This window comes from Amphiprion ocellaris, chromosome 2 (assembly GCF_022539595.1).
Source record: "Amphiprion ocellaris isolate individual 3 ecotype Okinawa chromosome 2, ASM2253959v1, whole genome shotgun sequence".
In the NCBI taxonomy this organism is placed as follows: domain Eukaryota; kingdom Metazoa; phylum Chordata; class Actinopteri; family Pomacentridae; genus Amphiprion; species Amphiprion ocellaris.
The window spans coordinates 37,641,616-37,656,250 of NC_072767.1; the positions used below are offsets into that span (position 1 = coordinate 37,641,616).

At 38.6% G+C, this 14,635-nt stretch overlaps 1 protein-coding gene across 1 annotated transcript; it reads right to left on the reverse strand.

Moving 5' to 3' along the window:
- Positions 1-485: 485 nt before the first annotated feature.
- chaf1a (chromatin assembly factor 1, subunit A (p150)) lies at positions 486-12,323 on the reverse strand. The gene is made up of 16 exons (XM_023297237.3): positions 12,024-12,323; positions 10,717-10,764; positions 9,387-10,018; positions 8,805-8,867; positions 8,392-8,636; positions 8,195-8,276; positions 8,013-8,081; positions 7,494-7,711; positions 6,201-6,369; positions 5,901-5,981; positions 4,972-5,073; positions 4,587-4,824; positions 3,171-3,327; positions 2,723-3,044; positions 2,549-2,633; positions 486-1,341 (listed from the first exon to the last, which is right to left on the reverse strand). The coding sequence occupies exons 1-16, from the start codon at positions 12,238-12,240 to the stop codon at positions 1,229-1,231; spliced, it is 2,841 nt and encodes a 946-aa protein (XP_023153005.2). The 5' UTR covers positions 12,241-12,323; the 3' UTR covers positions 486-1,228.
- Positions 12,324-14,635: the final 2,312 nt, after the last annotated feature.

Genomic DNA, 14,635 nt, shown 5'->3' on the forward strand with positions numbered 1-14,635 from the left:
AAAAAAGTGGAGGAATATTCTGCAGTATTCTTTCAATTAAACATTTTTTGCTAGTATAGTAAAAGTTCCAAAAGTATTGTAGAATATTCAAGTTTCGCATTGAATAAGTTACTTTCCTGAAAAAAAAAATCCTGTGAACTGAAGTTTTACCATTATTGTAATGCCAAGAAGGTCAATGTCCATCCATCCATAAACTGCTAGTTTATTAGGTTCCCCCAGCTACAGCTGAGTCTAATACAACAGTCCTGCAAAAAACTACCTCCAGTAAGGTGTTAAAGTTCAGCTGCTACTTATTTAGAACGGTGTGCATTCAACTATGGTAATTTTGGAGAACGTAGACTGTGCTGCTGTCTTTTTTTGACAGGCATTTATATTATTTTGTCCTCCTCATTGAGGGTTTATAGTGGGTTAGAATAAACTAGAAATGCTTCTCTCTATAATGCAAACAGTATCCCCAAGATACTCATTCAGGAATGAATGCAGTATAAAAGTGCAGTACTTTTATTCAGGTTTAATGAATGTATCCTGTTCAAGTATTCTCGAAAAATACAGAAAATACATATTTATAAAACATCGTGACGCTCGATCTAACTGTACAAGTACAGATCTAACAACTACTCCAGCGAGTTATCAGAATTAGAAATTGCAGAATAAATGCACCCATTGAAATCACAGGAAAATGTACAGATGGACTTTTAGCCTCTCATTTCCCACCTCTCACTTCTGGGAAACTATATACATTTAGACCATGAGAAAACCAATAACTTCATGAATTTCCAAAAACCGTAAATAAAGGTATTCTTGATGCTCCTCATGAAAATTGGCCATTTCTGTTTCTGCTCTTCCTCTCTGTTCAACCCAATCTGCAGTAGCTAAAGCCAGACGTTCGCTTCAAAAGGCTCGGGCTGAACACGTCTGACAAACCTGACAGACATGATGATGAACACTGGCCAAATCAGCCCTCAATAATCAAGCCAGTCACTCTGATTTTATGCACAACTTTTACTGGAAAGAGCCACTGGCTCCTTTATAAAATAATTAGATGAGAGGGACTCATAATTCTTAGCAGATGTCACCTGCTGCCAGCTGCCTCGACCAGAGTTTGGAGCTTCATCTTACTTGAACACTTGATTCTTGGAGTCTTGGACGCAGTCGAGTTCAGAACCAGGAAGGAGAATAAATGAGGGAAATGGGGCAAATTGGTTAGAGAAGACGACCTGTCTCATCTTCAGGCAGTGCTGAGTGTTTGAGCAGAGCTGGCTTCAGGCAGAGCAGCTGTGTCAGAAGGGGTGACTTCCATTAGACCATTTACCTTGCTGGAGGACTTCCCTGCAGTTGGGCCTGAGAAGTCAAATGCAATAAAATTGAATTTAGATGGAAATGTTTGTAGCCATTTTAAAGCTGGCGAGTTTGCAGGTGCCTTAATAACAAAGGACAAAACACTGTTGATATTGCTAGTTGGTATATTTCGATAAATAGCACAGCAAATAGCAAATATCTTCCCCTCCCTTGCCAGCATGTGAACCAATTAACAGAGCTTTTGAATTGTCACAAATATTTTTTGGGAAAACGCAAATATGTGACATTTATGCTTCCTCCTCAGTGCCTTGCCTCTAGCCAACATTAACTTAGAAAAGTAGTCTGCTAACAACTAACTGCTGGCTGCAGGCACAATGTTTACTCCACACACCTATCTTCCATCTCCACATTGTGTTTTAGTTCTGTGCACGAGCACAAACATACACTGAACATGCTGGAATAGCGTTTTTTCACCCTACAAGCAGAATGAACAGCTAGCAGACCATGAGGAGATACTCTATCTGGCAACAACTGGGACTAGAATTGCGTACTCCATCTTTAACTCGACTGCGCCTACACACTGCAGCTGTATTCAGACATCAGTTAAAGCTCATGGAGTTTATTTATTGGTTGGTGTAATACATACAGTAATTTTCCCATCTATTTACTATTAACTTCCTGGGAAGACATCTTAAATATCATAATGATGCAAAAATATTTCTGAATCTCAGAGTAAACATTAAACCCCATCTTTTGTTGTTGATTTAACCCTTTGAAACTCATCTGTGTATATCAAAGTTACATATTTGAAAGATTTTTCCATGAAAATAATCCCTTCCTGCCTCTAAATGTCTTTGATGCAACTCTACACTTTTGATTCCTCTTGAATGTGCGGATCTGTTGTGTCCCTGCTTCTTCCTTCACTTACAGCAGCTCAAGTTCAAACACTGTAAAACTATCCTATCCAACACAACGGCAAGTTGTAACACTGGAGGAACTCAGCAATACAAATTTGCATCAGAAACAAATTCTGAATGGGTTCCTTATGTTTGTTAAAATAACACCCCAGAAATCTGAATCAGAGTTTTGCATGAGTAAATTTTTTAAGTGAAAATGTTCAGTCATGGTGCTTACTGTTCATTTTACTCATGTCTTCTAGTATATAAAAAAAACCAACACAAAATCAAGGTACAAAAAACTTAATTTTCACCAGACAATGACTGTTTTTTATTCCTCTTTGGTGACTCACCAGCCTGTGTGGAGATAATGACACAGTCGTCATCATCATCATCCTCAGTGTCAGCTTGAAAACCATCGGCCTCCATTGCTTCCGTCTGGCAAAGACAGTAAAAAGCTACAGTCAGTTTATGAACTGCATGTTTTCACCAAAAGGACAACTGAAAGTCTGCTTCAGCTTGACTACCTGCTCAGAATCGGTGCACTTCTTCATGAACTTGGTGATTGACATGCTGCCTGTGCTCTTCCTTTTGTTGGAGGACGAGGACGTAGTGGAGGAGGTCTGGGGTGTAGTGGGAGAGTTTCCCTGGGAGCCTGTGGCTGCCTGGGGTTCTTCACGGGAGTCTTCTCGGGCTCCTGTGGTGAGGTAGGTCCACTGGCAGGGTACTGGGAGAGTCTCCTGGCCGAAACGGCACAGTACCTCAGTGTGCACATACCAGCAGCAGCGTCTGTAGGTCGAGCGCTTCTCATAAACAGCATTGTTCTTGATGAGGCGCCTCAGCCGTATTCTGATCAAATGGGGAAGGAAAACAGTAATTATATGTGAAGAAGACATTGATACTGCTGAAAATGGTACTATTTGAATTTTTAGATCACATATTTATACATAAACCGTTGACTAAATATGACTTTACCTCGTGGGAATGTTTTCTGCCGGGCTCTGAGGGCTGGACGGATCAGGAGGTGATGATGAGGAAGAGGTCTGCTGACGACAAAACTCCTGAAACTCGGTGATGATCACTTTGCAGCTGTTCAAGTTGCCATGCAGGAGAGGCAGCAGCTGACCGAGTACTGTGCAAGGAAAAGACATTAGGGAGTTTTTACAATGATGCTCATAAATGACCATGGCTACAGAAAAATATCCTGATATTTAATTCATCTGTAGAAAGAAATACTTCTCTACATTACTTTTTTTTTTTTTTTTTTTTTTTTTTTTACAAGCGATTCCAAGCAAGCTCAACTTGAACATAGAAAAGAGGGCTAAGTTTAGATTAGTATGCTTTATCCGTTATGAATTATTAATTATGTAATGACAATTAAATTAATTATATTTAAAATTTGGAAATCAAGAAAAGACTGACCAATAGCGTGAGCAGCATTATTTTAAGTACCACCATTCTAATGCAAAAATAGGGTGCTCAATGCATTATCTTACGCAATTTTCACATGAAATATAATTGTTAATAGCACGTCTTTGAAATTTATAGATCCATAACACAATGTCCTATGAGGCACACATATTTTAAGGTATCTTACATCAACGCTAACTATCTTTGAAGAAACTAAATTGGATAAGAAGTTGTCTTATACTCAAAATATACACTGAACATGTCAAGAAAAACCTCTGCACTGAAAGTTTGTGACTGCTGATAAGGGAAACTAGAGCCAACATCAATTTTTTATCTCAAAGAGCCCAATATTATGCTATTTGGGGTTTTTCCTATGCTTTACAGCATTATATAGCATTTTGTGAGTAGGCAAAAAGTCTGACGAGCCAAAAAAAAAAAAAAAAAAAAAAAAGGTAATACTAAAAGGGAGTTATGGGGGCTCTCAGAAAACACTACTCCTTACCTGAAGTTCAGGCTTTTCTCCTGTTACCCTTATGTAACACATTTGGATTTCACCTGTCTATAGCAGCTTGGTATAGACAACGGCTATAGACAGGTCTTTAAACAAAGACAGGGCAGCTTTTTCACAGTTCATTACTTCTCACCAGACCTGCTTCTGCTGGGAGTACATCTATATACTCAGAGATCTGGGATTATGGTATGTAACTAACAGCTCACTTTGTTGTCAACACGCCTTTTTGGGAACTAAAATGCACTGTTTCAGACACTAAAAGAGGCGCTACAATTTAAGAAAATGTGCATGTTTTTTTTTTTTTTTAAACATTTAAGCATGTAAAAATGTTTGCATAGACCCTCAAAACAAAAATAAACCTGTAAATGTGAATAATGGGCTCTTTAAGGAAGAATGTTGTTCCAGGTCTCCAATAGACCATAAGTAGAGAAAGGCTTAACCCATGAATGTACCATATGATATACACTTACACTGTGCTTCTCTCTGACTCTCCTCTGGGCTCGGGCTGGTGTCTGCTTTGGGCAAAGGCTCTACCAGACACACAGCATAAGGCTGGAAAAGTTCCACACCAAGTCCTTCTCCCTCCCAAACGCAGCCCCTCACCACCGGCTCCAGCACCTTCATCTTCTTCTTGGTGGACATGAGCTCATCCCACTCCCTCGCTTTCAGTTTCTGACGCAGTTTTTGCTTCTCCAGGTCTCCTCCCTCCTGAAAGGTTGGATGTGTGTCAACAATGATGCAAACAGTAGACTTTGCTAAAGAATTTTTCAGCAAGAAAATCAAAGCAGACTATCTGGCAGATTATGGAGCGAAAACATTTACTGAAAACAACCAATATCGCTGCTCTTTTCATACCTCTTCTTCTAGTGCCCCCTCATCATCTGAAAGGTAGCCGTGAGGAACAAAGAAGCCGTCATCGTCGTCGTCGTCATCTTCACCTCCTTCCTCCTCATCTTCCTGAAAGTGGTCAACAGTGAAGCGCTTTTTAATAAGTAAAATTAACATGATTCGTTCATTCTACTTTTGGTATTGCAATGTTACAAGACAAATTTAAGTGTGCACTCTGTTGTGACCTCAAGTTCAGAGAAGTAATTAAAGTATTTTCCTTCAATGCGTTAAAGCCAATAATACTTTATGATGTACTTTGATTACTCAGATAATAATTTAATTTGACCTCTCCAACGTACGTGGTGTGAAACAGATTCTGACAAATGTCAGCTGTACCATTGTGTTTAACTATGCATAGATTATAACAGGAAAGAACTTGTGCATTTTGGTTCAAGCCATTTTATTCTTGAAAGCATATTATTGCATGTTTATAAATGATGTAAACCATGATAGTAAACTTTGGGGATAGCTTGGCTTGGACAGGATTAAAATCTATCACTTAACATTAAATCGCTTTTACATTTTTGTCCAGATTGTATTAATGTTACATGTAGACAAAAGTAGGAGATGCTTTGAAAATTCACTGTGGTTTGTGCTGACTGAAATTTCGAGTCAGTAACCAAATTGCACCTAAGTAAAAATAAAAAAAGAAGGAGCTATGATGTTGATAACTGATGTTGAAGTCAGAAACAAAAAAGGTTTTTACAAGGCTCTGCACGTTGAGAAACAGAAACCAATGACTGATTGACAATAATGCTAACTACATGCAATTCTGAGAAGTCAGTCTACCTAACATATTTTGCTGTAAAATACTGCGAATCAATGCAGATACCCAATAAAAGAAAACCATAAAGCAAATGAACAACTATGTTTTTCAATCCTCCAACAAAACTTACCCCTTCACTCTGAGACAGGGACTCTCCTGGTTCTTCTTCCTCCCACTCTTCATCACTGTCCACCTCGTAGTCAAGCAAGTCCTGTGGTGGCAAAACACAGCTGTCAGTGTCAAGGTTACACAAATGCAGTAGTATTGACAACACTGAATCAAAGCTAAAATCATTTAAGTGAATAAAATGTTGTTTTTCAGTTGATACAGGTGTCTGTGTTACATTTCAACAGACACATTATTAAAAATGGTTTGTGTTGTGGGCGGCTCACACAATAAACAGGCTGATGCTATTGTTAAATAGTTTTACCTTGTCTTGTCTGAGGGGACAGCGAGGCGAGATGTGTGAGCTCTTCTTACTCCAGGTGCCCCAGTACGCTGGACGGTAGTTCTCATGGAATTTGAGCAGCTTCATGGGTCCATAACGTTTCCGGTCCGGTACACCATCTGGTTTTGGGCCTTCCACTGCTATACACTCCCTGAAGAAATAGTGGGAGATGTAGACAAAGAATCGTTAACCACAGAGCTACAAAAAACTCGGTAATAAATCACAGGTTTTTCCAAATCTACACAAGCAAACAAGTGAACTGCCAGAGCATTCCAATTTTTAAATACAATTGTTGTTAGTGGCAGGATATCGGCGATTCTCCATCATATGTAAATTATGTCAAGGCTCCACAATAACGCAAATGTCCTCGAGGTGTCAAAAAGCGCATTCATGGGGCTGAGGCTGCTATGGCAACTTCTGTTGAGCCAAGTGAGCTTTTAACAAACCGTACTGAAACAGCAACAGACTGACCTGCCACCCTCAGCTTAACATGTAGCCAAATGCAAAGTGTTTGGTAAAAAATATGTAGGAAATTAACACAGAACGATTAAACATTCATCAATGGTTTGAAAACAGTTAGTGTCACTGGCACTGGCCCCACACTCTGTATTATTATTATAATAATTATTATTATTATGTCCTGCATGGATAAACTGTATTTTATTGGAGAATAAACAAAGCTGACAACAGTTTATTGCGGCTGCTGACAGCAGGTCGGCAGTTTCTGTACACAGGATTGCTGCTGTTGTGTATCTATTGTTACGATGTTGGCACACTGTAACACTTCAAAAGCCTTAATCATCAAATTTTACATTAGCAAACCCCCAATCCTCAATCATAACTAGAACTATATATTGATATATAGTCACAATCTCGTATGCCCTCACACATAGCAGAAGAATCTTAAATAGAAAGGCACTCAGAGAGCAGATCCTCCTCCAGTGTTAAAGCTTGCAATTTTGACCACCATGATCTTAACCAAAATTTAATGGGTCCTTCCTGTGCCCAAGCTTCACCTCTCCACTAAGTTTCATGAAATTCAGCTTGGTAGTTTCTGCATAACTTTACTGACAGACACACAGCTTACTGGACAGATCTGGAACTTCCTTGTCATTTAAATATCATTGTTAGTTTTAATCAGACTGCTGTTTAATCTGAAGCTGCTACTTGGACTGTAAATAACCCTTAATTTGTCAATAAATGTACACTTTCCTGGACATGAGGCAACCATGTGGGGATGAGAGTGTGCACAAATGGGAATAATCACTGTCTTACCTGAGTGATTCTGTCTGCCTGGGTTTGGTGGGTCCTGACCGTCTGGGTTTTTGCCCAATCCAATCTTTCAGTCCATTCAAGTTATCAGGAGGATTCAACAAACACTGGTCCAGTTCCTCCAGAACAGATTCCTCACACTGAACCCGGCACAGTGGTGCCAAATACATGTTTTCTTTTATCTCAAATGGAGCAAACTTCCCACACGCAGCTGCAAGAGTCTGAAACGACAAATGGACAAAACAATTACACTTTTTTTATATTGGTGAAGCTTATGAATTCAGTTGACTATTTTAGTTAAAAGGAAGGATATATAGGATCAGAAAATATATCACAATTCAAAGTCAAGCGATTGGTAAAAGAGAGTAACTTAATCCCCAGCTTTCCGACATATATAGATACATACATGTTGTTCCAATAAGAAAATACAGATTATAGATGGATAAAACAACTTCAAAAACAAACAAAAAAAGCTGTAACCAATTTTGAATTCATCTGTTAAAAAGTTCAAGAATTACTAACCTTTGGAGCCTGTTGGATCTTGGGTTTCTGCAGAAACCGTGTAATTTCTGCTTTCTCAGCTTTAAGGCGCTGTAATCAGAGCAAAATGTTCCATAGATTAAGCAAAATCATTAATGTCAGCTATCGAACAAGAGATATTGAAGCATCTACCCTGCGCATTCTGAGGTGCCACATAAACTCACATCTTTCTCTTCTTTCAACCGCTTCTCCTCTTCCTTCATTCGCTTCTCCTCCTCTTTCTTCCGTTTTTCTTCAAGCTTGGCACTGAGGCAAATATTAAGCAAATTTTGTTTTTATATCAGCATCATTATGTCTGCTGCCATATTGTTAACACTGACACAAATTACTTTGAAAATACAGAGACCCTCTCATTACTCACTCCAGCTTAGCTTTCCGCAGATCTTCTTTTGCTTTTAGCCTCTCTGCCTTTTCCTTCTCCTCCTTCTCTTTTTTCTCTTGTTTCTCTCGATTATCTTTTTCCTTTTTCTCCCGTTTTTCCCTTTCTCGTTCCTCTTTTAGTTTGCGAGCTTCTTCTTTCTTTTTCTCTTTTGCAGCTTTGGCCTCTTCTTTCTGGCGTTCCTTCTCCTGCCGCAGTCGAAGCCTCTCCTCTTGTTCTTGCAAACTCTACAATTGCGAATGTCTAATCAGTTTTTCTATTAATCAGTTAAGTGGATAAGAAATATGACCCAGAACACAATATGCTGGATTTTAAGTCATATGTTTCAGCTTACAACTGGGGAATTTGAAACAGATTTCAAACTCATCTTGCAGTGTATACATAATGAGTCTCACCTTCAGTGAGCGCCTCTTCACCATTTTCTGCTCTGCTGGTATCTTGGGGGTGGTCTTTGGCTCCTATGAGGGAAAAAAGGAATAAAATCCGATAATCATCTCTTGCATCTAATCTACTCAATTGCTTAATTGGTGCAATTTAAAGCTGAACACATTATTGCATTAATATTGAAACTGTTGTTTTACAACAAAATAAATATCTAAATGTAATATATCTGAAAGCACTTACATTCATCACTAAAATACACACATGAATAACAGAGGTATTGGTCCAAATTAACAACTATTAGATATTGCCAGTGTAGCTGGTGTCGAAAAAAATCCACAAGATTAATTATGATTTATTAGATCAATGTTATGCATTTAAATGAGTAAATGTTGATAAATTACTCATTACACATTCTATTAGTGGTAGAAAGCGAACGGTAACCAGAATCTATTCAGTCTTTTTGTGTTGTGTATGAAGAGTCATTATCAAACAAATCCTTAAGACTACTTATGAATTAACATTTTCCAACTATTAAATATTGAATGATCCTATGTGGCATTAAACAAAATGCAGGTAATGGGTGCTGTACATACTGTAGGTGTTGTAGTTGGCGTGGGGTTATCAGTCTTGGACTTCTCTGGTGAGCTATCGGACATGGAGCTGGCTGATGAGGTGGACTGCATGGACTTATTTCCCAAACTAGAAACATTTGCTGACATATTCTGCTCCTCAGGATCACTGTCAGAATCCTGAGTTGTGTCAAGCTGCGAAAGAGATTCTGTCTGATCTTTGTCTTCCATCTCTTCTACTTCAACATCGCTCATTATTATGCAGTCTAAAGTGTGTGTTTTAGGAGTGTCATCCACATTGGCGGATTTCTTAGATGAGGCACTTTTGTCTTTGCAGTGATGCTTGTCTTTTGTTGGGAGGCAGGGAGAGGCAGAGGCAGGTGAAACACATCGCTTTACAGGAGATGAGGTGTCCTCAGTCAGATCTATAATCATGTTCTCATCTGAGGGTCCTGCAGGGCATCTGCGGCTCAGGAAGCCATCAAGTGGCCCCCGACCATTAACCAGAGGCGGTCTGCTGCGCACAGAGAGTGGAGAAGACTCATTTTCATTCTCCCTGTCTGAGACTTCAGGTTCAGGGCAAGCATGGGCACAGGGGCGCTTTGGCAGCTGGTTCTCTTTAGGGTCAGGGTTAAGGCGCTTGAATGGGAGGCGAGCTGCAGGCAGACAATAATATTGATCATTTAAGGGTGCATTACTGTGCAAATGTGTCAAATAAATTTGATCAACAATACGCAAAAGCGGGGAATAATTAAGAGACATATAGAATAAATAGAAGTGTATAAATAATTAACAAGTTCTATAAATTGGGCTGAAGGAAAATATCTAATCCCATTTTTCTTACAAATCTGGCAAATTTAATTTGGCATGCAGTACAAATTCTTGAAAGTCGAGCTTCAGTTTAATATTTACTGGGTGATAGATGTAAAATACGATTCATGAGACACAATCAATTGCTAAGGATGATTTTGTAAAACCATCATTTAAACCATGGGCCAGATGCACTGTAAAATATACAGCGTGTAGGCCATTTAAAGTCTAATTCTTTTCAAATGCAAAAATGCAAATAAAATGTATTACAGAATTAATTTTATTATCTAAAATTAAACTTTCTTTATCTTAAATTGCACTCTGCAATTAGCGAATTTCACCGTTTCAAATTGCAATTTTGATTGCAAATCGATTAATTAAGCACAGCTGTAAATGTAAGGTATGATTACACAATGGACAGTAATAACATTACCAACACTTATGCTAGATTATTTTCAATAGTGTAATGTCTTATTCTCAAAGATATTGTGTCACAAGTGTCCAAAATATTCAGAAATTTTAATATGATGCTGTAATTAATTACCTTGGATAAGTTTCTTGTTGGCATCGTTACTTGACTTACAATCCATGCCTATAACAAAAACAAACATAAGAACATCAAACCTTCACTAATAATTATTTGAATTTGCAATAATGAACTGACACCAATGCTGTCAGTCTGTAAATGACAGGCTTTGTGACTTGCAACGTTATAGACAGAAGAATTAAAATGACAACCACATTTAAAACTCATTTCCACTACTACACAAAATTAACATACAATGCTATTAAATTTCCATATGAACAGATTAAAACCCCACTAAGCCACTTTTTATTGTTAAAATTGAGCTTGCACCAACGGAACATTTGTTTATTACTGTAATAACCAAATACCAGTGAAGACTACCTTAAAATCCTAATCAATCTGTATTAAAGAAAGTTTATCAAACAGCATGAACGCGTCGAATGAGGTATTTTAAGTTGCTGCAGTACATGTCAGAACACTTTGCAACACCGGTGTGCCAACATCCCAGCATTACAATGGATGTAATGGTTGTGTTTGGTTTGCTCTCCCGCCAACCGGTGCATCAGCCGGTGCTGTAGGCCCGGTCGAGTCAGCGGGGCAGCCACCGTGTTGGGGCTGTCAGGACCAGGACGCCTGCCCGCTTACAGAACCGAAAACTTCGCACAACCAGGGAAACTAGTTGTAACATTATGTAACGTTACAACAGCCACAAACCTGGCCGTGTGTAGAGGTAAAAACAAAGGCGCAGACTTGAGGACCGTGAAAGCAGCTTTCATGTTTGCTGCTAAGCATCTCGGGGACGCTAACACAACTAGCTAGCCTGCTAATGTGACTAAATTAGCTAGCACCTTTGCTAGGCGAACCGGGCATAGCTATAAGCTAGCAAAGCACGGTTAAAGCCCTTTTTAACGGTTAGGTACAGCTTTTGTAGTTATAAAATACTGACACTGAGGTCTAGCTTCATTACTGTGATACAAAACCAATGCTAAAGTTTCATGTCAAGCGTTAAATAACATGATGACAGAAAAGCAGCTAGTGAGTTGAACACAGCAGGCTTTAATGTTCCGAGTGAAAGGCAGCAGTTCAGGTTTGTCTCCTAACAATGACAACAGCTAACGGTGGTAAATCGAGATTTTTGGCGTTGACTGAGTTAAAGTTGTGTAACGGACACACATACTGAATTATCTTTTTGTCGGCTTGTAATTATTTTGTACTCGCTCAAACGTCCAGACGAAACTATGCCCTGTCTATAATACATAACAGTAAACATTTTAACAAGCTGTTTGGACCGTGTTGGAGCTTGCCAGACGATGCGGTAACAGTACCTCTTCTGCGGGGAGTAGATGCTGCGTCCACAGGTGCGTTTTCCGCCGCCAACATCCCAACCACTAACCCGGGGCTTCCCGAGTTGGCGATATTCTCCGGTTTAAAAAAAAAAACAAACAAAAAAACTTCGAAACAACAGCAACGGGCCCGAGGATGTCCCCAACAACGAACGGACTTGTGAGCTGCTACTGAAACGACATGTGGTTTATTTCTCATTAAACATAGCGCAGCCTCTCCGCGGCTCCTTCATGCTCCCCCGCTTCGCCCTGCTGCTGCCTCGCGCTCCTCAGTCGGAATTGGCGGGAGCCTGTCACTTCCATCTATAACCTCCTCTGATTGGTCGAAGCTCCGTCACCGGCCTGCGCAGGGATGTTGGATTTCTGCACCTGTGTCGCACGGTTCTGACGTCGTACATGTATTAAAGCGCTGCGACAGGGGCGCTGTTACGATCTTGCGACACTGGTGGCTTCGCTCTACCTAAAAATGTTAAAATTTGACATATTTATATGTTTCCAGAACATAAAATTAACATAAAAAGTGAGAATCAACTTTTTTTGGGGTTGTTGTTGTAGTTATCTGTTTTTCTGCTGCTATTGCACTTTTTTGCACTTGACTGCAATTCCCTCATTTACTGTATATTTTTGTGTTTAGCATACTTTACGTTTGTACTTTTCAAATTATAGCATATATTACGCTTTATTGTGCATTTTGTGCTTTAGTGTATTTTACTTATTTCTTATTCATTTGTGTTGTGGTTGTAGTCACTGTACTCTTTATGCTTGACATTGGAACACCAGAATTTCCTCTTGGGGATCAATAAAGTATTTCAGTCCTATTCTATTGTATTGTATTGGCCAGTTAAGTGTGGGGCAAACCAGGAAGAGGATCAAGACTTTTATTTGTGACATGCTCTTACAGTATGCGCAGCAACATACAGAGTGACAGTTCTACAAGGCTGTGCACTACCAAGAAGACATGATTAAAAAAAACTATCCTGAAAGAAATAGAAAAAGTTGAAATGATTAGAAGATAGAGGTTGATGATGCTAAAATGAAACGTACATTGTGCAAGAGCTGGAGTTGTGTGTGTGTGAGTAATGTTATGCACACGAGTGGATGCTTAGGTGCTATTGATTTAGATGTTTAAGTGAAAGTTTAAGTAAACAAAGTCATAGTGTAATTACTGCACGGTGCCTTGGTGGTTAGCACTTTTGCCTTGAAGCTAGAAGATCCCTGGTTCGCATCCCGGCCTTCCTGGGCTCTTTCTCCGTGGGGTTTGCATGTTCTCCCTGTTCTCCGAGTACTCCGACTCCTTCCCACAGTCCAAAAACATGCTCAGGTTAATTGGTAGTTCTAAATTTCCCGTAGGTGTAAATGTGAGTGCGATTGTTTGTCTCTATATGTAGCCCTGTGACAGACTGGTGACCTGTCCAGGGTGTCCCCTGCCTTCACCCTAAGTCAGCTGGGATAGACTCCAGGCCCCCTGTGACCCTATCAAGGATTAAGCGGTCTATAGATAATGGATGGACAGTGTAATTATATCATTACACACTACAACTTTCTTACTATAAAACTATATGTGAAATTTTTTAAAAGTTCATAGTCATTTTAATCCATACAAACTTGTTACTTCTGCATAAGATAAACTGCATTCTCAAATTTTGATGTTACTCTGACTTTAACTGCAACATAAATGTTAGAAAACAGCTATAGAAATTATCTTTAATCATTTCTTAAAATGGTTTACTTTTTGCTTGTTAATTCACAACTGAAGGGGCCTTCATCAAAAGTTCTAAATTTACTTTATTAAATGTGATGTTTAAATTCATGACTTAAAAATGATGTCAAATCAACAGGGATGTTTAGCCTATAGTGGCTAAGAATACAAGCTACTGAGCTAGTGCTACAGCAAGGTAATGTAGCATAGCATATTTAGCCTTACATAAAATCAGGTAGTTAGATTTTTAGACAGATAATAATATATGTTTACTGCTGGATAGCTATTATGGTCCTATATGAGATGATAGTGTATAGAATTTATCAGAAATCTAACAATGTAGGGTGTAAAAATCATTGTTGTCAATAGGAGGAGTTTTTGCTCAAAAGTCTTCTTCTGACATTTTCACAAAGTAGAATATCTGATATTTTATTTGTTCAAGCTAAGGGATGACCCTGCACATGACTCTCACGTTAACAGTACAAAAAAAGTTTTATATGTATATTCTGATTTTTAAAAAGGCTTATTTTGTACTGTCAGAGTATTACATCATCTTACCTCAGAACCGCTTGATTTAATTTTCTTTCACTGGTAAAATTATTGACACAGTGAATAATAAAGCAATGCTAAAAACTGGAATCACAAAAATCTGTCAGAAGAATATGGACTAGATATGCTCTCCAAATCTATCAGCCCTATTGGAAATGTCAGTATCATTTTAAAAGTCTCATCTGAAAGCTTACTTTTACTTTTCTTTTTGTAGTCTTAATAATAATAATAATAATAATAATAATAATAATAATAATAATAATAATAATAATAATAATAATAATAATAATAATAATAATAATAATAATAATAATAATGCTTTTTTTGTAAGCGCTTTTCTCGACAC

Coding starts and splice junctions, on each gene's coding strand:
- chaf1a (XM_023297237.3), bottom strand. CDS start 12,240: ATGAGAAATAAACCACATGTCGTTTCAGTAGCAGCTCACAAGTCCGTT. Junction 10,019..10,716: donor CAACAAGAAACTTATCCAAG/GTAATTAATTAC, acceptor GTCTGCCTGCAG/CTCGCCTCCCATTCAAGCGC. Junction 8,868..9,386: donor CGCCAACTACAACACCTACA/GTATGTACAGCA, acceptor TTTCCCTCATAG/GAGCCAAAGACCACCCCCAA.